Source organism: Diuraphis noxia, unplaced genomic scaffold (assembly GCF_037042655.1).
Source record: "Diuraphis noxia isolate RWA-SAM2 unplaced genomic scaffold, SU_Dnox_SAM2 contig0001, whole genome shotgun sequence".
Classification (NCBI taxonomy): Eukaryota; Metazoa; Arthropoda; class Insecta; order Hemiptera; family Aphididae; genus Diuraphis; species Diuraphis noxia.
Window position 1 is genome coordinate 35,889,002 of NW_028301711.1, and position 25,334 is coordinate 35,914,335.

At 26.5% G+C, this 25,334-nt stretch overlaps 1 protein-coding gene across 1 annotated transcript; it reads right to left on the reverse strand.

The window, feature by feature from the left end:
• Nucleotides 1-991: 991 nt before the first annotated feature.
• Nucleotides 992-24,564, reverse strand: LOC107168434 (arylsulfatase B-like). The gene is made up of 8 exons (XM_089216505.1): nt 24,085-24,564; nt 22,463-22,622; nt 11,173-11,399; nt 8,047-8,302; nt 7,696-7,853; nt 5,963-6,098; nt 3,050-3,205; nt 992-1,887 (listed from the first exon to the last, which is right to left on the reverse strand). Exons 1-8 carry the CDS (start codon nt 24,196-24,198, stop codon nt 1,439-1,441), a joined length of 1,656 nt encoding a protein of 551 aa, XP_089072631.1. The 5' UTR covers nt 24,199-24,564; the 3' UTR covers nt 992-1,438.
• Between the last annotated feature and the right edge of the window lie 770 nt (nt 24,565-25,334).

Here is a 25,334-nt window from a genome sequence, read left to right on the forward strand (position 1 = left end):
AATGTGTATGCATTTAGACATATTTCTTCTTTCTCGTGAATCATGATAGCTTTAAAACAAAATCACTGATATTATTAAATGATATTCATTAATCAGAAGAGGAAAAAAAATGTTTATATTTTGCCATAATATTGCACATATTAGTCTGAATTACTTATATATTCTAGTATATTACTAGAATTATTATTTTTATTGTTATATATATATATATTACTGCATTTAATTAATTTTTTTTAGTCTGAATAAATATATAATATAATATACACTTTGTAAAAGGGTTGATATCTGTTAATACTTAACATTAATTAATTATAGCTAGAGGTTAGCGTATTTTTTTTAATCTATATGCTGTCAGATGGGAATTCGAAATATTTACAAATCATGAAACAGGTAAATTGATGACAAAAGTTATTTTTGAATATTTTAGAATATTCAAGATAAAAGAATATTTCGAATAATAAAGAATACCTAGTTGAGAATAAGTCGATTAATTTTTATAGATGTTTGATATTTTTTGTTGCAATGGTTGTAAAATGTAAATAATATAGTTTATATGTCCAATAATACTGATAATATGATTTTGATATATTACTTATAGACTATTGTGTATGGTATAATTTATAGTTAGCGAAATAATAATATATTGTTATTTAAATCAATGATTCTATAGGCTTTAGAAATGGTTAATTATTGCCTAATGTATTCGACTTGAAAAATGTCTATTTAATAATAAAGTTGTTTGTATACGACTAAGTATAAAGAGGAATTCGTGTACATATAATTGCTCAATATTTTACGGGTTTGTGTTATGTCGAGACAAAACAATTATTTCTAAGATATTTAAATTTAAAAATTTCTAAAATCTGGGTATAAAAAAAAAAAAATTAGAAAGATTATCGAAATAATATGTGGGTAATTGGTCTCACTCTTCTCAGAGTGTACCGTAATAATTACTTTTAAAACTTTTTGTAATTTAGTTTATTTTACTAAATCTAATTTACAATGCCAAATTTCACCTTAACACGCCACATTATAATTTAAATCATAGATATTTTATTAGAAATTAAATACTTTAACAATAAAAAGAATATCATACACAATTCTCATAGGTATGATGGTATGAATAATAAAAAAAATTATATAATTTAATTACCATGCTTATATGATGTAAATATATAATTCACTTTATTTAATGTTTTATCCAAAGTTTGTACTTTATAGTCTATTTACTAATACCTATATGTATATAGGTAGCTAAACAGCCGTATACAAATATATTATATTATATTATATGTTTTGATAATTATTATAGATATGTTAATTGATGTATGATACTTTTTAAGTTTTAACTATAATAATATAATTTAATTAAAGTCTGACGATTTTTCTTTTTTGAATTCTAATATAATTAAAACACGTTAAAAACATGTTGAATCAATTATTGTTGATGATCATCCCAGCTGATCCATGTGTTATTGTACAAAGCAGGATTTGCATTTTTGGTACCTCTCACATTTAAGGGCTTGGACGCAGATTTTTTAAATTTTCCCAAAGTTGTCTCGAAATAGTCAATTTTCGCCTCAACAAACTTTCTCATTTTGCTGTTTGGTTTGTAATTCAAATTGACCAGTTCACAGGGGTCTTTGACAATATGAAATAAACATGGTTTAATTAATGGCTTGCATGGTCTCATGTCTTTCTCGAAATCGCACCGTACTGTCGAATTGTTGCGGAGTGACTCAATCAAAGACGGCGTTAAACGATCTCTATTTATTTGTGATAGTATACCGGCTGTAGTGCTATTCAATACAACATCAACATCATAATGAAGTTCACTCGGTGACAACGATCCTGACCAATAATCAAGATAGCCTAAAAATGTACTTCCTAGAATAATGAAAAGTTAAAAATTATTAAGCACTATTGTCTATTGAAGGTATATTATGTATAAATGTATAGGTAACCATATTAATTAACCAAATTAATTTAATTTAGAAACAGCTAGGGGTTCATACGCAAAAAGAATTGTTGGTAAAGCAAATTATTATTATAAATCTCAAAACGAAACGTTTTAAAAAGTGTAGGTAGGTATCAACTTATATTACCGATCTTTTAGCCTATATATTATATGTATAGAATGCAGATATATATAACACTTAACTTTTATAGTAGGTACATGCATATTCTTTGAGTCGAAAGATTATTTTCATTTTTATGTTTTTATTTGTATTATTTTAGATTTGGTTGAATTAGAAATATTACGTATACATACCTATATATTATATATGAAACAGAGCTAGTAGGTATACATTAACAGAACTTGAGCAAAATAAACGGTACTATTGCAATTAAAGTCTAAAGAAAATGAAACTAGAAGAAAGATGCACCTATTACCGTTGGCACAACTAGGAAGGGGTGCTTTGGGTCCTTAGCCCCCCCCCCCTAACTCAAAATTAGCACCCTAAGGAATTGTTTAAAAAGTTAGGTTTCATTAAATCACAACAAAACCTGAAGCTTAAGCACCTCCTTGTTCTAATGACTAGTTGTGCTAATGCCTACATTACAAAAAAAAAACATATTAAAAGCAATATTTCATAAGCATTTATAGGTATTAATGTGCATAATGTACTTAATATTAAATAGGTGTGTTGAAGTTTTTTTTCATTGCGTTTTGAACAAAGTGAATACTTTTGTATTCTTTTTTTTTCAAAAATAAATCAAATAATACAAAAATGTTTAATCATTAATGATGGGATACCTACCTATATGGCTATACCACATTACCACATATACTATATTCATAAAATTAAGAAATAAAACGAGATTTGGTGCTCAAAGTATTGGTAAACATTGGTACCTTCTATACCTATCTATATTATTGACTTTAAATTAAAATGTAATGTTATGATTATTCGTCTGTTCTCAATAATAAAATGTCACGAACGACAAACCGAAATGTGTAATTGTTTAATATTATTATGAATTAAATTAACTATTCTATACAATATTTTTATAAGTTATGACTATTCTAACATAATTTTAAACTAACCTTTTATGTATTTGAAGTTAGTATCTCTAATTGCCGCATAACCAGTTATGTCGTCGATATTATGCAAAATTTGTTTTCTTGGAGATTTTTTATCATTTGAAAATGATTCCCACATACTAATACCATCAATAGCTCCTAGATCTTGAGTATTTCCGCCTGCAAATATTTTATTTAGGTAGAAACTTTTACGACTTAAAAATAATAATATACATGTAATATATAAATGATTGTCTAAAAAAGGACGGCAAAATTTAAGTTTATTGAACTATTTGATTACCTATTTAAAACCTTTTTATCAATTTATTTAATATATACGAATTTGTACTTGATCATAAAAAAAATATATAAAAATAATACACAATCGATAAATTATAGTCATTGCCTAGCGCAGTACTAAATAAATTTCAATTCTCATTTCTTATTCAAATACAAATCAGTAATAGCATGACACAATATTTATAAATTTTACAAACATTATTATACCTGTTTATGAATGAATCCATTTTTTATATTTCTTAATAATTATAAATTATAGGTACGCTATAATTTATTATATGACGTAATCAGTAATTATTAACTATACAAATTACTGAAGATTTTAAATATAAATGTGAATTTTATAATTGTTGTTTATTGCAACACAGTACACAATTTTGGTATTTGTAAGTATATAAAGTAAGTAGGTTTCAGTTGATTTTCATTTTACATTTTGTACTGCTAAGAATTTTTCCATCTCCTGATATATAGTTGGTGATTGCATTTTAGCTATTGCCTATTCCTATAAGATATTTTTATTTTATAATTTTTATATTAAATAGACCTAGAATCCGGCCTGATGGATTAGTGTGAGAACTACGAGGTGATCTTCCATGGGGAATTTTTGTTTTTTTTTCAAACAGATTAAGTACCTATTCAATATTCATTGGTTCGACTATTCATATTATTTATTTTGTTTTGGGGTTTCGCTAAGTATTAAGTGTCTATATTAATATCTCATTTTATTTTAAACTTTTATAGAACACCTTAATTTGTCGCAAAATGCATATTCAATAAGTAGGTATAAAAACGATGATAACGGAGACCGTTTTATTCTATTTTAATATCTTGTAATAATTATTGTTATAGCAGTTGGTCTATTTGTCACCATCCGCCAAGTTCGGAACGTTTTTGGACATGATGTTCTTATACCTACTGTGATTATTTATTTTTTCTAATTTGGTATATATAACCAGTATATCAATAAGTTACAACTCTTAATCAAATATCTCTCTATAATTTTTGCGTTGGTACCAAGTATATTACATACATTTAATCAATGGTATAAGTCGGATTTATATTCTCTTAAAATCCTGAAAATATGATTTTTTGATGTCGTATAAATTAGGCAATATATTCTCTTAATACTCTTTTAAAATACCAGATATATGATGTTTTATGTCCTTAAATATGCAAAATATTCTTTTAATATTAAAAAAAAATTCAGTTTAAATTTATTTTAGCTAACGAAATAAGTAATAACCTACGTGCAATCGCAATCGATAAGGAATATTATCCAGAAATTAATTATTTATAAACAGAATTATTTAGTGAACATTATACCTATCAAAGTGCTGATATACGAGAAATATATTCATTATATGCCGATATTACAAAAATATTCTCAAATATTCTCTAACGTGTTAAATATTCTCAAATCCATAAAATATGCTTTTTTATGCAGAATAAATTTTTTCCTATAAATTCTGTGTTTCATGAATCATAAAGATTTCTCACTCCCGCTTAACTGCATAGACTAGAAACAAATATGTAAAATCATAAAAATCCGACCTCTAGGTATAACATATGCCACGATCGCCACGGAATAAAATAAACGATTTCTATCACTTACTATGGGAATTAATTGATATATAGCGGAAATAGATGATATCATTGTCTGGGAATTGTCATCATTTCCGTATTTTATTAGGCAATGTTATCACGCATCGCTTTCTTACGCAAAAGCATTGTCAATTATGACGTTACAGCCTGCTGGTCATGTGGACTGACTTTACAATGTAACGTTAGAACGCTAACTAACTGGTAACGCCGTAACGGTGACATGCTAAAAACCATTATACTACAACTACCGTCAATATTTTCCTTGTTCAAAAAATTTCAGGTAGATATAAATGACTAATATCGTTAAAACGGTTAATAAAAAAATATTATTATCGTAACATTACTAACATTTATGTGTTTTATAAAAAGTGTAGTCTTACCAGTGAAAATGTAAAAAGCTTAAATTACACAAATTAAAGTAGGTACTAAAAAATTTTTTTCACAACAATTGATATTTTATTGATTATTGATCATTGGTTATTTATAAGGGTAATAGGAGAGTAATTAATATTTGATATAAATAATATTTAAATTAGGCAGATTAAAGTAAAATATCTAAAAAAAAATATATATGGCATCTTTATCTGATATCGTTAGGTAATGATATCATTTCCTTCCGTTATTAGGAATTACATTTCCTAAATGTAAAAATTTCCGGTAACATATTATACGCTAGGAAGTAACGCACCACGCAAGTCGTCGCTACCGACGACGACCCAGCAGTATTGCTGCAGACGTAGGACTCGTAGGAGTAGTGGGGGTTGTAAAGATTTGTGTATAATATGTGCGCCACAAGCAACGCGCGTCACCATGTAACAATACGGCTAACTTTATACTTTTAACGAGTAAAGACTAATTAAATAATACATTTTTTGCACTTTTCTATTTGCTGGCTTATCTGAACACCGAGTACTAGTGTCAGAAAAAGAAATCATGAAAATCGATCCAGTAAAACTTCAGATATGACTGTCATAAGAAATCGCCTCACGTTTTAATAATATAATATATATTAGATATAAAAATAATATAATTTACCTGCTGCCTGGTATAATGTTGGTAACCAATCAGAAATATGCATTAGTTGATTTGGGAGTGTTTTCTTTTTGGTTAATAATTTACTCCATACGAATGCTGCAGTTCGAATACCACCTTCCCATGGTGTAGCTTTTTCCTTTAATTAAAACGATTCACATTTAGTATCTTTTCTAATTATTTAATCCAATACAATTCACAGGCTCAATAATTAACACACCAAGACCAATTAGCTAAGCCTTCTGATTGTTCAGGGCATGGCTGTTTTCGACCAAAAACGTACCCTTCCCTTTTCGGCCAATTCACTTTTCAACCACATTAAAATAGGTCTATCCCTTTTCGACCAAAACAAAAATGTATTTAAAATATAAGAATATATATATATATATATATGTTTTTTAACAAGCTTTTACGAGCCATTTAGACTCCTGGCCGCCAAAAACACTTCCTTCCATCTCTCTCTCTATCATATGCCTATTTCCAGTCCACTTTAATGTCTTCTAATAATTCCTTGATGCTGTCCTTAGCTCCCTAGGTCTTTTCCCCCTTGCCATATATGTCAATGCATCTTTTAACATACTTCCATGGGCCCGCCATACATGGCCTGCCCATTCTATTCTTGTCCCTCTGTGAATTGGACCACATCTTCTCTTTTGTAAAACAGGTACAGTTGGGCGTTCGTTCTTATTTCACATTTCTGTTCTATATTGTTGAATACGGTTCCATACATTTTTACATTTTTCAAAGAACTACGTTATTTTATTTTGAAATTTTTCATTAAAGAATAATAATTGGGTAAAAATTACCTTATTAATTATTAAAAATAATGAGTATTATATTTAAATGTTGAAACGTATCTATAATTATATTATATATTACTAGTAGCTTAGAAAGTATATAATAAATATTAATAGGGTACAGTATAGCTGTATAGCCGTACAGGGTTAGGTTTTAAGTATTGTAGGTATATATTTAACTTGCTGAATGACAAAGCTTCGACCGTGTAGTTATTGTTTTGTGTTATAACTTTTTTTTTATTATCAGTTTTTTAGAATGCAGATAGATATTTCCTTTAGATCATTAGCATATTAATAATATAAAATAATAATGATTATTATTTATTGGATCAACTTTATTTATTAAAAATAATTATTTCTGTGGACTTTTCTAAAAATGCAATAGTTTTTGTATCAGTATATATTATGCATAAACATACATTTGGTATTAAGATAGGTAGACCTAAAGATATAGACCTATAGTGTCTTAAATCGATGCCACGCAAACAAGATGATTTGATGTATGCTTTTACCTCGCCTGTCTGAGTAACCAATGTAAACCATATATAAACAAAAATTAAAAAAAACAATTTCCACTGTTCATTTTATAATCCTTGTTTAAGGATCTCTTTAAAATAGGAATTTGTAAAATGCTTTCTTATATATAATTGGCCATTAATCATTATACATTATAAAATGAAACTACTGACAACATTTTATACTGATAGCTCATAGTCGTGTTAAGAAGGAGGGGAGAGAATTGGCAAATTATGTACTTAAGCTTTTTCCTAGGGTGGGAAATATTATTGCTCTAGGGTGCATATGAAAGTTAGCACAGCAATTCTCATAGCTTTGTATATACCTACTTTGTATAATATAAATATAAATAAAATAATAGGTAACTATAAAATATTGTGTTGTAAAAATATATTAATACTAATTAATATTATCAAAACATACTCCTTTCAGTGGCCAATTAGAACCATGATTTCTGTGGATACCATTAGTTGGAGCTCCATTGTCTGACACAAATACAAATATTGTATTATCAAGCATATTGTTTTTATGTAATGCGCTAAACACTTCAGCTACAGAATCATCAAGATTTTTCATCATTCCTAGAAGATATGATATTATTATAATATTATAATATTATAGATGTAGCTTCCTAAACGGTTTAATGTCTAAATTTGTTTGAAACATCATAAAAATTGACAAGTATGTAGGTACTTACCTGCCTAGAAATGTTTATTAATTAAAATATGTTGGTAATATAATATATTTATGAACAGTTTATTAGGTATGACATACCAGCATATTTACGGCGGTTCTTGTCCTTGATCGATTGAAACTTATTTATGTCTTCTTGTGGTGCTTGTAATGGATTTTCGTAAGTTCCTGCGTGTGGAGCCAAATGGGCAAGGTACAAAAACAAGGGCTTAGAATTATTATGATTCAATATAATATCAGTAGCTTCCTTGGTAAATAAATGAGTTGAATATTTCCCAACACTTGACCAGTCTGGATTTAAATCGCGTCTCATATCAAACCCTTCAAAAGATGCAAACTACAACACAACAAATATTAGATATAGATAAAAACATAACTCGATTAAAATATGCTAAAAAAAATTATGATCAATAGCCAGGCGCGGATCCAGGAGGGGGTGGTAGGGGCGCCCCCCCCCCCCGTCAGCTGTATAAAAATGTGTTAATCTAATTTGTTGTACTATTAAATTGCATTATTTTGTGTTATACCGCTCTAATTTATTGTTAGATCAATTAATTTTCGTCTTTTATTTTTATAACATAAATAATATATGAAGTGTCGATAACAACAATATTATTATTGTGACCGTAGGAGCGACGATAATCACCAGCCGGCCAGCCCAACCGACCCATAGAGTTTTGTCCTAAAAATAGTATAAGATTCCATGTTTATTTTGTTTACAAAACTGCCTGAAATATATTTATCTATAATACAGATATGAATTTACTTCTAGCAGTACCAAATGACTGTTGATTTTAGATTACACACTCCGTAGTTTGACAACCATAGATATACACGTACTCGTATTACGTATAATTTCCTTACTAATCAGTAATCGAAATTATAATTAATAATAATACGCCGTTAAAAGTGACCGCGATTGATTTTTTTAATTTAATTGGTGACGTTTGTATTATTGTTGTTATACTGTAATTATTTCATATTATTCGTTTATTGAACATAAACATAATGTCTAAGAGGAACACTGTCGATATTACACATTTTTAATTTAATAAAGAAATTCAATGCAGTTTACGAAAAAAAGTATTCATTATAAATAATCAGGAATTTATTTGTATGTATATACATATAATATACTCGTATTTAGCAGTAGGTATCTAACTATGTATACTTATTTATAATCCCCCCCCCCCGGCATCTCGGAATTGATCCGCGCTTGTCAATAGCAAAAGGATTCGCTGCGATATAATATGTCAACTTAAAATATTACTACGTAAGTATTTTTTATGATATAATTGTTATTAAAGTAAGAAAAGGATATGAGACTGATAGATGAGCATGCAACGTTAGACTGGACTTTGGACAGAGAAAAATGGAAAAGCTTACTAGTGTCAGCGCAGTTCCTCAATGGGCCGTTAAGCTGTTGTTGTTGTTGAAGAAGAAAGTAATTTATTTTACTATTAGACATTATTAGTAAGTACCTACATTATAGGTTAAATTTTTAGATTCTGACATTCTGAGCGGAACGACGTATTTGTGCACACATTACGCAATAAGTAAATTTATAATGCTTCGATTTTTCAATAAATCGAAAAATAAATTTAGCTGATGCTTAGGATATTATTTGGACAGTCAAAATTTAATATTCTCAGCATTTAATTAAAACGCCGATACCAAAATTGATTTTGATTTTTGTTGTAACTCTAAAAAAAATACAATAGGTATATAATACCTGCATGACATTTTCACTGAATGTTTGTATTATCATTTTGTATAGTACGATTTTCAAAATATTTTGGTTCATGATCAGCTATTAAAAGGCATATGTAGTTTTTCGATTACTATATTAGTATTTTGTTAAATTAATATCAATCAAAAAAATTTTCGCTCGATCAAAAACTAGAATATGTAATACAATGTTCCTCGGAAGTTTACCCACCTTAAAATAAAAATGTATACCGGAAAATCAAATTCAAATTTTATGGGAATTTTAAGTTCAAATTTTTATAACATTCGATTTCTAATGAAGTGATTTTCTTATTTTGTTGTAATTCAAAAGCGAATAACCTTTGACACTTGAAAACTCTAGAGTATATTATAATAAATAATATAAATATATTATAATAAATATTATTATATTTTATACACATGACAACGTTTTCAAATATAATTTTTTCGACAAAATAAATTTAACCTGCTGTAATACTAATGACTTATAGTAAAATAAATCACAAAATCAGTATATTATAAAATAAACTTAGTATTATTTTAGGCAGACAACCCATTTTTGCTCAGAAGTCAGAATCGTTTTTCGAATACAATATATTGATTATATATCAATGAATTTCAAATTTAATATACATCCATTACAGTGACTCTCTATAGACTTTAATATACAACGATAAAGTCTTTATTTATCTACAGTGCGGTTAATGATGGTTGTATTATGTATGAAATTCAAACCAGTAACTTCTAATTAGTTATTTGGTGTTACATTCGTAATCACATTTGTTTTATAAAGTTCGTATTTTCGTTTGCTAAAGAAGTGTTAAAAATAGTAGGTCATTTTTTAAGGACATTATTGTGGTTATAATATTGATTAATGCATTGCTATTTTTAGGCATTTTTGAATAGTTTTAAAGGCATTTAAATCTGATATCTAGTTATTATCTTTATAAATATAATTCTACTATACGTGTATATGTCACTGACTCCTCTTAAACGGCTGGACCGATTTCAATGAATTTTTTTGCATGCGATTGAGTGACATCCTGGATGGTTTAGATTCACAAATCAATTCACCTCCCCAAACCCCAGGAGTTACTCAAAGAGACGTTTTGAGATTAACGATAGAAATTTTTGTTTATAGATGGTTTCTATTACCTAATTATAGTTGTTATTACTTATTAGTGATGGTTGCTATTTGTGTGAAAGAAATTATTATCCCTAAATGTTTTATTGTTTATTTTCGTGGTATTACAAGTTTTTATTGATATTTTGTTTTTATTGTTTTAATAACGCAATTTCTATGCAATTATGCCTCCCAAAAAAAGAATGATTGGTAATTCTATGCATCAAGCATGAAAGAAAATGGCAATACGAGCTTCAGAAACAATCGAGCAAAGAGATGCAAGATTGGGAACCGATTATATGAAAGATATGTTTATACATTACCTTTCTATGCACCTATTTCATAGATATACTTACAGTTGCTTGGACCATATGTGTATAATAATCTTGATATCCATTCCAGAAACCATAAAAGCTTTTGAAACCTCGGTATGTTGGTGTATAAGTTTTCTTGAAGTAACCCAAATGCCATTTACCAACCGCATGAGATTCATAACCTAATTTATTTAAATGTTCAGGCAGTAATATTTCATTCAATGGTAACCCCCAAGGTTCGGGCTCTAATATCACATTATGTTGCGTCCCTGAAAAATTAGAAAACATTTAGGTAACTAATAGTAATTTATGTTATGATTTTAAAGTAAACCAAAACTTATTTAATAAAGCATTACCAAAATAAACCCAAATATGTAAATACGCATTATTTTTTAGAGAATAATAGTAACTAAAACATGCATATAAATATCGTATACGTAGGTAGGTGAGAGATAGTTACAGAGCAGTTACATAACTATAACTGCGAAGTATAAAGTACATAAGTAATTTTATTAGATTAATAATTTTTAATAATATAATTGGTAATAATCGCATAAAATAATGTTTTAGCTACATTTTAAAGTTTAAACAGATTAAAGCTTATTAAAATCCAATTCACTCTGTTTTAAATTAATAGTTGGGGGATGGGTTATTATTTTTAATTTATGCTATTTACAATAAATAATCAAGTAAATATAAATATATTTATTTATTTATTTATTTATTAGACCATCGTCACGTAGCTACCTAAACCTAATACTAACTGTAATCCGTATAAAAGGTATTGAACAAAATATACGTACGACGGCTACACGTATACCTAATAAATGATTTGATCAATATTTATGTACACTTTATTATACTATTATGATTTATAACCTCAACTACCCACTGACTATTAAAATGAAAATTAGTTTCTATCGTTTTTATTTTTTTGCAGAAAATTCACAGTAAAGCCATAAATAATTTTTGACACTGATATTTGATTTACGAAAAATTCTTACTTCAGTGCTAAAGTTTCGACAAACATTTAAAATATATATTTAAAATATTACCTGCTATTTAACCCTTAAATGTCAAAATATGGACAAATATTGATGAGGTAGTGATTTTAATTATTTGATGAAAAACACGATATGAATTGTATTCTACTGTATTTTATTGTACTTACTGAAATAACAATTACACAAAAAAAACACACATAGGTATTATGTTTCATGAATGTCCTTGCTCTAGACCTCTAACAATAAAGTACCTAATAAAATACGTGTAGGTATCTGTACCGGCTGTACGACTGTACTTATGTACAGATAACAGATAAACATTCCAGCACTTACAATATTTGAATATTTATTTACAATTGTGTTATGAATACAATAGTAAAGCATATATCTGTATGAAATAATGCCAGTTTCGTTAATTAAGTAAAAAAAATCCTAATTGACTATGGGTAAACATGTGATGAAATATCCACTATACCACTACCTACCTAAATCATCCAAACATCAGGCGCAGGTAGTCTTTTTGTACGAGTCATAGTTTTTAGTCCTATCCAATTTAATCAAAATTCATTGATTTTACTTATAATATATTTGTTAAATCATTGCAGGCGACCTTACTCTGCAAAGTATGTGACTCATATTCATAGGCGTCAGTGCCTATGACCATTTATATATAATTAGGGTTATAATAATTTAGGGTTTTCGAGCATTCGGTAGTATTATCATTAATAAATATAGTAATAGTATATAATGCTTGATTGTTTGATAAATTACTATAATATTGATAAATTATGTAACGAAGTAATTATAAGATAATCAGTCATATTTTCTTATATAATAACACTGGACATTGACGGCCACTCTTTGGCTTTACCAACCTTGACTAAAATGCATATAGGTATAAAGTATAACTGATGTGAACTTGAAAATAACAATGATGAAACAAAAATGAAACAAAAATAATTCTTATCGGGTCTCTACAGTTTACAATGAGTTAATTTTTTTTAATTTTTATAATTTAAATGTACCTACTTATAAAAATAGATAAATATACCTAATAACTCAAGATTTTGTTTTTATATATATTAGTGGTTTGGAATCATATATAAAGCACCTAAATTGGTTAAATTTAAATTCCTTCAAAATAAAATTGGAAATTATGAAAAAAAATACCCAAGAGTTAAACCAAAATAATTAGTTATTATTTTTATAGTAAAATATTTAATTTATATGTGATTCCTAAAAATGATCAAAGATAAAAAATAAAAACCAGCATGTAATGTAATTGTATAAAACATATCTTCTTAAATTACAATTAAAATATATTTCTAAATAAATAACTATAAAATAATATGTAAGATAAATATTTTGTATTTGTTTCTGAATGAAATTCAATGAACATTTACACATTTCACTTGGGTCAAACGATCGATTAAAAATTTAATACTGATTACAATAATTTTTTTTGAACCCTAAAGTAGTTTTTTTTTCATAAATTATTATGTGCACTCTCTTTTAGTAGAAAATAAATTTTATGTTGCCAGTATTTGTCTGACTAAAATATAGATACTTATTTAGATTATCATTTTATAATTTATCACCAATATAGTTATATGTTAAACTCATTTAGATGTACTTAATCAAGTTTTCAAAACATAGTTCTTCCAATACTATTTTGCTTAGAAATTATATTTCTTCTTTGGCTTTTAGTTTCCATGCAATGTCAATAAATAATACTGAATAATATACTCCAAATGAAAATTATAATACAGTTTCCATGGTTACTAAAACATATTGATTTAAAACCTACGGGTGTCTGTCAATATCTGCTGTATAAAACGTTTTCATCTCACTTATAGTTAGCAATAAATTTGTGTACACAGGTATTTGACATATTGGTTTTATATTTTATTTTTATTATTATGTGATTTTCAAAAAAGAAATAAATGTTTCTAAAATTAAATGATGTTGAAATTGTTTTGAGACAAATTTAAACAAATCGATTTATCATACTCTAAAAAATAATAATTAGAAATGCGTTTTGTATATATTGCACTTGGGCCAAAGAAAAAGCAAGCAGTTTGCTGGTATCCTCAAGTGGATAATAATTTTTATACTAATTAAATTTTAATATTATAATATTATAATATATTTTTTCTTACTGTATAACCTATGAATAATTATAATTATTTCCGCTTCTTTATTTGTTCTAAATGACAGTGATATTTATTATATCATATAAAACGCTTTACACTATACATTAAATCTTTTTTCTATTGATTATAATCATGAAAAAAGCGGTCACGCGCCAAAAACGCCTAGATGCGATCTAGCTCTATATAATATATAAATTAACTAAAATGATAAACGTATTTATTATTTTATTTTAATAGACCCAAATAGCAAAATACAATAGGTACTTAATGTGTATCTACTACGACCATAGAACGGCATATACTACATAGGTATACTAGTAAATATACATTAAAATTAATCTAAATAATAAATATTTTGATGGTTTTAATATGTATAGGTACTATAATTAGTAATTACTATACAGTATACACTGTACCTACATTGAAAAAATAGTTAAAAATATTTACGAATAATAATTATTGAATGAATAAAACTCTAATCTTTCATTCAATATCCAATTACGTTAAAATAGTTAACTTTAAATATGAAAAAATAAAATATTGGGTTTATATTTTTAAAAATGTTTAGATTGTTATAAAAACTACTTATGAGAAACGTTTTACTAAACTTTCAAACTGTTTGACCATTGAAACATGAACATTTTTACTAACATAAAAAAAAATTTTAAATGCTTAAAATTATAGTCTAAATATTTTGAAAAATTGAATTGTGCATAGAAAAAAAGTGTCATGTTTTAAGTTTCAAGAATAAATATTTTTAGAATTAAAACATTTAAAACAATATAAAAAAGTTGGTAGGTGGATGTATAACTCTGCTGTACAGTACCTAGTTTACAAGTGGGTTACTGGTTACTATGATGGGTGGTATTAAATCTGAATTCAATAATATAATATCATTGTATATTTGTATACGGAAAACGATTCTGAGCGAAGACTATCAGTCTAGGATGTTTTAAACTATATTAATTATAGTGTTATTACAAAAAAAAAAAAGAAAAAAGGTATCTATAAAATAAATTCCAAATTAATCAAATCAGATTCATTATTGTAGCGTCCCAGCATACAGGAGAACGAACGACTTGTGTTGAAGTGGATGGTTCGGGTGAAATAAGTATAACAACTTGACTTGTGATTAATAATTAGGGTTCGGAAGTTATAGGAGTTGCATATTGTTCTGTATGCTGTCGAATTGTAGCAGACCAAGCTAGAAATCCGAACTATACAATGTTGAGTTTAAAAATTAAAAATTAAAAATGCATATTTTGCATATTTCCATAATTTTAGAGAAAAAGTGCATATTTCGTCAATCTTCGCATATTTATATGTACCTATATTTAATATTTTCAACAAAAATTAATTTTTTTTTCATTCTTAACCAATTTATTTTAAATAATGTTACATAACACAACGCTAGTAAAGCGAAAAACAACTTAACAGGTATTATTCAACATAAATCTATTTCTTATTTCACAAATAATGAAAAAATATTTATTTAACTATTCTTTCAGTTCAATAAAATCTCAAACGCCAACCGGTAACGCGCCACACTTTTTATATTTAACTTATATAAGAGTTTTGAATAATACAATTTTTTTTTTAAATATATGTCTTTAGAATTTTTTTTGTGTATATTAATAAATAAGTAATACACTTTTAATAGGTAAATAAATAAATATATTTTGCCTTTTTTTGCTCCTATAACTTCCGAACCCTATTAATAATTATATATTTATTTGCTTGCGGTGCGAATAAAACACTATTACTGAACAAGAATGATTTAATTGAAAATATTCTAAGTCCAAATGATTAATTTGGAATGGTGTCTGGCGTGAAGGTGCTTGCACTGATTCTGGTGGCTCACGTCTGATTTTTGTTTATTCGGGGCTCTCCTATATAGTCCTACTCTCTGCGTTTCCTCTCCTATTGATAAGATATAAGTATGTGTCTATGGTGGAATCGCGCAAATGCGCACGCGCGTATCATTAGGATATCGCAGCATCCCACGCTCGTGCGGCCGTTCGGTTCACATCATGTTATTCGCGACACACAGTGGTGGTCCTTGACTAGTTCCGAGGGAGGGAGGGCAAAATATTTTTCACATTAAATACAATAAGTATTCAAAAATAGAAGTCATAGAAAAATCTATACAATGTAATAATTTTATATTTTATATTTAACCAAGGGGGGGGGGGGCGATCCACCCATAGCCTCCCCCGTACGACCTCCACTGGCGACACACGTAATCTCCATGAACCGAAGCCATATTAGGTCATTATTACATTAATCATCTCCAGGTGTGCCTGCCAACACTACAATTTCGTACTCAATATTTCGTATAATTAATCTCCATTGTTACGATAATGGGAAAACTGAAAAGTCTCTTAGGTTGGCCTTTTACTCAGTTATCGAGGTCCTACACAACGTAATCGGTGTTAGCGAAATCATATGCCGCAGGGACACTTAGGTACATCTACATAGAATTATGTACCCGACGAATAATATGTTTAAATTACAACAATATAATTAAAATCGTTATTCTTGGATTCTTGGTTATTTAATATGTAATTTCACCCAAATTTGAACTTAAAATAACTACCTATAAAAAAACTGTATGTGGATAGTTTTAAGATTTTTCGTTACAGAATTAAATACTTACGTGGAACCTTATTTTAAATTTACAATCCTATGCTATACAATTCAAATGTCTTATAAATTTTTAACAACCGAAGAATTTGTACATTTAAATTTCAATTAAATAAATGATTGAAAACCTTATATTAAATTTTCAAGGTTTTTCCCTAATAAATGAAATATTATTGTCATTTATAGAAACAAAAACTAAAAAAGTGAAAAATTAAAAATGTCTATAGATAACTTAAAAATTGTTGGAATATTTAGAAAATTATATCAAGTATAGGAATTAATAAAACTAAAATAAAGTGTAAATTTCAAGTTTTTACAGTTATTTGTTTTTGAATAACAACAAAATAAGAATATCAGTACAAGGGAAATTGAGAGAATGTCCATTATTGTAATTCAAATGCTTATAAAAATTTAATTTGACTTCTGGTACTGGTACACATTTTTATTTGATATAAGTAGACAAACTCATGAAGAATCTTGTATTGAATTTTTAAACCTTAGATTTAAAAAGATAAATCTTTATTAATTTTTAACTCAAAATAAATTGTAATTTTCGTGATTTTTACTATTTTGTCAAAATTCGAATATTCAATACCTACTCATTTAAAAAAAAAATTGTGACCATGTTTTGAAATGTTTTTAACTACCGTTGTAACAATATATTATGAGGTTTTTATACAATTTTGAAGTTTTTTACAAAACGAATAAAATTTACTATCATTTTTAAAAAAATAAACTAAAAACATTAAAAATTTTAAATGTCTATAAATAACTTAAAAAGATTTGAAATATTTTGAAAATCGAATCAAGTAGCTATAGAACATTCCAGTATACACATTCAATAAAAATTTCATGTGTCTACAGTAATTTGTTTTAGAGTCACACCAATATCTAACATAAATTTTCTCGAAAATTGATTTTGCGTAACAATTATCGTTTTCCTTATTTTTTGTTTTTCCCAGTGCTTTTGAAAAATACTGAGAATTTAAAAATTATACCTTCCCAATCCACCAACTAGATTCACTTTCCAACCGGAAAAGCTAATGAAGTTGAAAATCAAAGCTGAAATTCGAAAACTTATTATGTACACAGACAAAATAAAAAAAGGCGGGTAAGTCGTGTATTTCGCTCTGCTGTACAGTAGGTTACAAGGGGTTACTGTAATGGATGGAATTAAATTTGAATCCAATGATATTATATCATTGTATACAAAAAACGATTCTGAGCGAAGACGGTTTATCTGTCTAGGATATATTATAGATTATTAAAAATTTTCAAATCTTAGATTTAAAAAGAAAAATTTTTATGAATTTCTAATTTGAAATAATTTGCGAATTTTCGTGATTTTTACATATGTTGTCAAAATTCAAACTTTGAATGCTTGTAAAAAAAAAATTGTGACTACGCATTTCTTTTATTTTTCAATTTTTATTGTAAAAATATATTATGAGCCTTGTATTAAATTTTCAAATCTTAGATATAAAAAGAAAATTTTTTATGAATTTCTAGCTTAAAATAATTTCTGTATTTTCGTGATTTTTACATAATATGTTGTCAAAACTCAAACTTTGAATGCTTAAAAAAAAAATTGTGACTATGTATTCCTTTTATTTTGCAACTGCTATTGTAAAAATATGTTAGGAGCCTTGTATTAAATTTTCAAATCTTAGAATTAAAAAGGAAACCTTTTATGAATTTCTATCTAAGATAATTTGAACATTGCTGTAATTTTTACGTATTTAGTCAAAATTTGAACTTTAAATGCTTATAAAAAAAAATGGTGACTATATATTTCTTTTATTTTTCAATTGCTATTGTAAAAATATATAATGAGCCTTGTATTAAATTTTCAAATCTTAGATCTAAAAAGAAAAACTTTTATGAATTTCTATCTAAGATAATTTGAACATTGCCGTAATTTTTACGTATTTAGTCAAAATTTGAACTTTAAATGCTTATAAAAAAAAATTGTGCCTACGAATTTTTAATATTTTTTAACTTCTATTGTTACAATGTGTTAGAAGCCTTGTAATACATTTTCAAGCTTTTCTACCGAACAAATACATTTTTATCGATATTTATAGAAAAAAAAACTAATAAAGTTGAAAAATTAAAATGTCAGTCAACAGCTCAAAACAAATCTAAATATTTTGAAAATTTTATCAAATATATAAAACGCCTATATAAACATTCAGTCAAAATTTCAAGTATCTGCGGTAATTTGTTTTAGAGTTACACCAAAATAAGGAAATCGCTAAAAGTGAAAATCCAATGTTGTAAAAATTTAAATTTCAAATGCTCATAAAAATTTAATTTGAATTTCAGGTGGAATATTTATTTGTGATAAAGATTGAAAAACTTGTAAGGAATCTTGTATTAAATTTTTAAATCTTAGATTTAAAAAGAAAATTTTTTATGAATTTCTAGCTTAAAATAATTTGTGAATTTTCGTGATTTTTACGTATTTTGTCAAAATTCAAACTTTGAATACTTATAAAAAAAAATTGTGACTATGAATTTATTTTATTTTTCAACTGCCATTGTAACAATATGTTAAGAGCCTTGTATTAAATTTTCAAGCTTTTCTGCCTAACAAATAAATTTTTATCGATATTAATTAAAAAAAAACTAATAATGATCGAAAATTTGAAATGCCTATGAATAGTTCAACTTAAGTCGAAATTTTTTGAAAATTGCATGGTGGATAGAATATACTTATATAAACATTCGGTGAAAATTTCATGTATCTATGGTCATTTGTTTTAAAGTTACATCAAAAACCAAAATCGATTTTGTCGAAAAATGAGTGTGCGTAAAATTTCCCGTTTTTCCCTTGTGATGACAGACACAAAAAAAAAAAAAACACACACACATCATGGTAAAATCAATACATTCATCGCTCCGCTCAGAATCTAAAATACACATCATTGTAAAATTAAAAATCAATATTGTATAATTTATACATTTATCGCTCCGCTCAGAATCTAAAATGGATGTGTTGATTCAGATCGAAGATTATCTATCAGTTTATAATACTACTAATTGTATGATATTATTGTGATTTAGAAATTTATTTTACTATTAGATGTTTGTTTTATTTTTATTTTTCTTCATATTTTTATGTTTGTACGACAAACAGTATATTAAATTAATTGTCACCAAATAAATTGAATTTAAAAATTTTATTGTGTATACAATATAGAATAGTATTGTACTCTAAACATCTCAAATGCCCACCACTAATATTTTAAATTACAAAAACTAAAAACAAAAAACGTTATTCTTAGTTTTAATATGTAATTTCGTACAATTTTGAACATCTGTAAAAAATAACTGAGTTTATATTTTTTGGTTACTTTATGAACTTTATTTGAACTATTTGTCTATTTATGAGAATCGTTGATCTGAATTTTCATGTCTAGCTATAAAAATTGAACATTTTATAATTTTTTAACTATAAAATAGTTTGCAAATTTTCAAGATTTTAATAAATATGGTCAAAATTTGAACATTAAATAATTATAAAAAAAAACATGCCAATCGCCAATGGATCTTTAATATTTAGCAACTACTATTAAAAAAAGTAGGTCAGCATTTCGGTGGTGGATGTTTGTCTATAGAAGGGACCCTCGGACAGGATAGTGTAATTTTACTGGATTCGATTTGAATACAATGAAAATGATCGTATTTGATAAAAAACAATTTTAAGTGGACGAAGGAACCTTTTTTATTTAATTTTATTCGTTTCTAAATACAAAGCGTTATAAGAACAGCTTAAGAATAACGATTTATATAAATAGGTAATTTATATAATTATAATTATAATTTATAATTAGGAAATAATATCATAAAAATTTAAAAAAAGAAATAACTTAAGATTTTAGACAAATTTTACCATGGGTAGGCAAGGATAATATAAGTAAACAACCCAAATTTCAAGTTTTTACGAATGTTTTTAACCGAATTACAAAAAAAAGATTAAAATTAAAATGTCTATTAATAGCTCAAAAATGGCTAAAATTTTCCAACTTTAAACCATAAGAAACGAAATCCAAAATACAACAAAAAAGATTTCTTGTCGTGTTTAATTTGAAGCAATATTTCTGGTAGAAAGCGTCGTCCATAATTATTTAATATTATAAAATCGTGATACCGTAAGTTTTTTCTTCTTTAACCGCTTTTATTTCGAATACCGTTTCGAAAATCGAAAAATTACCTGTTTAAAGTACCAGCTCAATAACATTACCTTTCAGAAAAGATGCTGCACTTGATACTTTTGAGCAAGTTTATAGGGAGAAAAAGTGTTTACAGAATAAAAAAAGAAAAAGAAATAAACATCATTTCGGTGTAGGTATACAAATTTATTGTCAAGTAGTCAAGTAATCGTCGTAGATTCACGTTAAAAACATTAGGAAACATCCCATTGTGGCCGTGTAATTTTCAAGGTAAAGAAATTACAACATTTAAATGTTTAAATATTTAAACGTTGTTTTATATTTACTTTACGATCGGAAGACACGGAAGACTAAAATTTAAACAAATTAACTTTTAAGAATGCAATTTATTAAGTAATTTTTAATTCAAGTTTCAATAAAATAAATATTTAATTTCACCACATATTTTTTATACCTTTTTTTTCGGAGGGGAGGTAATCTATTGATGCATGACTGCATATTCGGTCATTTTTAAGTGCATATTTGAGTATTTTTTAGAGCTACAAGTCCTTATTATGCCTAGTTATTAGTTATTTCTAATAAAACTTACTACCTGCAGTCAACTAAGTTTTTATTAGGTACTAATGTACTATTATATAAGTACATATTTATTTTACTTCAGTGTCTTCAACTATAGTATAATTAAGGTTTTACAAGTGACAACATAGCATGCATTTACAATTTTAAATTATTAAAATTATTATCATTCATTAAATTACCTACTTATGTTAATTAACATCATTGTAAGAATAGTTTATTTCATCTTTTAATTTTCGTAAATTTTCTGATACATGAACTTATCATATAATATTGATTTGTATGTAGATAAAGTGACTAGGTATAATACCTATAGCTTAATTTCAATGTGTTGGTCTTGATTGTGACTTGTAATTTATATTATGATATTAAAATTATGAAATAATTTAATACTTAATAAAACTTAATATTACAATAAAATAGGTAGATACCTACCTGGCTACCTAATATATAATATTTCATGTTTGTAGGTACCTATTAAATTATTGTTAATTGTAGTAGGTATTATAACATTATAGCACATGTCTGTAATCTGTACTCCGTCAATTCATTAAAATGTATTTTTGAATCTATAATGACTAGGGCTATGCCTCTATAATACAACTACTTTACAAGTTGTAAGGTAATTACAACCTATATAAATTATAAATAGCCACAATATTAACAGCGTCACAATGATTTTAGTATGTATAGCTGAAGTCCTGTAGGCTGTAATAATATTGTAAGATACTAATAGCCATAACAATAACAATAACAATAATAATAATAATCAATAACAAACCGGTATGAATAGGATATTTTCCAGTAAGCAATGCCGACCGAGACGGTGTACACAAAGATTCGCTATAATGATTGTTTAGAATTATTCCGTCATATGCCAGTGCATCGATATTGGGAGTATTTATTTGGTTTGAACCATGAAAGCTGACGTCGTTCCAACCCTATAAAGTGTGTATGGAATTTAAATTTTTAACATCAATTAAATATGCGCATAACACTTTTTACCTTTTTATATTTGAGACAACACAACACGATAGTTTACAAAATATAAGTATAGTGTATAGTTGGTACCTACATATTAATATATTATATTATTATATTATATTTATACTCCTACCGCACATCAATACATTATAGTACAAAAATTATAGGTATATATACCTTGTACTATATTATAGTTTAATATACAAGGAATTATACACAATCTAGTACTTAAATATTGTCAGAATATACATATACACGTATAATAAAGGTTAGGTTAACACGAAACAAAATATAATATATTATTATATATTATGTTTATGTACCTATTATATCAATATCTTATAGATTTATATATTAGTTGTGAAATAATAAGCTCTTAATCGCTATCGTTCGTATTAATAATGAGAAAAAATAATTTAAAAAAATTACTAAATACAAAAAAAAACCTATATGGGAGAGTCATGCATCATAACCTGATTGTTATAATAACTGGGACCAATTTATTTGTGTAGAATTTTTATCTTGGTACCCAACTAATAAAAATAGTATGCACTGTTAAAAAATGAACAAATATTCGCGTCCGGATTTTTAAGCCAAAAAAAATCAGGTGGATAAGTTCCAAATATATACAAAAATTTCTCATGCCTATAAAAAGCTCAAAAAGAGTCAAATTAAAAAAAAAAAAGTAAAATAGAAAATGATAAAATTAGCATATTATTATAAAGTACCAAATTGCGGTTATTCGTTTTTGAATTGCAATAAAATAAGAACATCGTTTGATTTGACATTTATTAATTAACATTTGAACATTCAATGACAACAAAATTGAACAATAGATGCTCATAAAAAATGTTTGTCGATTTACACTCGACTACTTTTTTATTTCTACTAAAAATAACTTACGAGAAACGAGGAACGTTGTTGTACTTATTAAACTTGTATATTTTATCGACAATAATCGAAAATTTGATATGCCTATAAAATATAATATTAACTCAAAAAGAGTCAACATATTTTATTATTTCAAAAAATGTATTGCGTATATAAAATGCTGATATATATACATTTGTATACATATCTATGCCTTATGGTTATTATTTTTTTTAATTTAGTCAATTAGTTAGTCACTTTTCAATTTTCCTTAATTTTTTCCATAAAATTACGACTACTAAAATTAATCAAAATAAGCACACATCTTAAAATAAATGAATTAAACACTCCGCTCAGAATCAAAAATTATTTAATTTGAATTAAAGATATATATATATATAATGTATTTGCTTTTTACAATAAATATTTTAGTCTGATTGGGCTTAAAGGTCATTATTTAGAAGACTAGAATACTTTAAATCTATATGACTTATGATACTATATATGTATTATTTGTATTACTCCGTTTTTTCTCATAAAAACACTTACCAAGTCGTCAGCCATTACAAAAACTATATGAGGGGGATTCTGTTTTGCGGCGAACACCTTTTCATAGGGCACCACAGTACTTAACACAATCACAAAATTGATGACACGGAACATGATTTATAAAAATATGAAATTTTTTAATTTTTTGACACGCATAAAAAAAAGTAAAAAGTTTATCGTTATATAAAATTAAATAGTTGTTTCGCACGATATAACTTCGAAATAGAGATATGCCTAGGTAGCACACTCACGATGAATCATACTGGACGCTTTATATACATATGATCAAAAACCAAACGAACAATCGAAGATATAGGTACCTAACACAAAAATGATATGGCCTAACACCTCGTCACTGTTTGTATAATATAAACTACTGTTTAAGATTTACAATACTGTGATGAAGAAATAGTAAAAATATGACAATGAAAGAATACGTTAACACTAGAACTATATGAACGACTAGGTACCTACCTATTACAAAATAATATCTTCAAGAATAATATCCGTATTACCTTCGTGGTCTGGCATTTATCTTCAAGGTCGATAACTCGTTTGCCGCCTGACAATTCTGGTTTATAGAATATATTATATAAAGACTCATTTGTTTATATAAGGTAGGTACATCGTAGTTTGATATTCATTTCTCCACATTGACGTCACTCTAATGCTTGTTGTTAAAATATTAAAAATGATAATTGTAATAGATTTTAAACAAATTATCGACATTTCTCTACAGACAAACGTTGAGTAGATCGTAGATGGATACATAATAACACTATAACGATACTAAAAATTGTAATATGCATTGATGCAACTGTACAGATATTATAATCTATTATAATTACAAACAGTTTATTCAACAAGCTCATTAGTCTTATTTATGGAATACTTACCTAAATATATTACCAACTAATTAAAATATATTTATCCGCCAACGTGTCAAAGCAATGATTAATGAAACATAACAAAGAAGTTAACTATTGTCAACCATAATCTAAATAAATATACGGAACAATTTTTACTCATGGTTATTATTTATTATTTTATAACGGCGTTAGCAAATACCTAAAGTAATAAAAATCAGGTTTTGTCGTAACGATTGACGTTTGATATGTATTAGTAATATAGTTAATAGGTATTTATAATAGACACTCTTCGGTTCAAGTTATTCACTATATAATATAACGCGCAATATTTAAATGTATAATACACCATATACATGTACACATGGCTACATTTACATTATA

Excerpts from the sequence above, each read along its gene's own strand:
- LOC107168434 (XM_089216505.1), bottom strand. The coding sequence starts at position 24,198 with ATGTTCCGTGTCATCAATTTTGTGATTGTGTTAAGTACTGTGGTGCCC. Across the intron at positions 8,303-11,172 it reads CACATATGGTCCAAGCAACT|TTTGCATCTTTTGAAGGGTT; the intron begins GTAAGTATATCT and ends GTTGTGTTGTAG. Across the intron at positions 6,099-7,695 it reads CTAATTGGCCACTGAAAGGA|GAAAAAGCTACACCATGGGA; the intron begins GTATGTTTTGAT and ends TTTTAATTAAAG.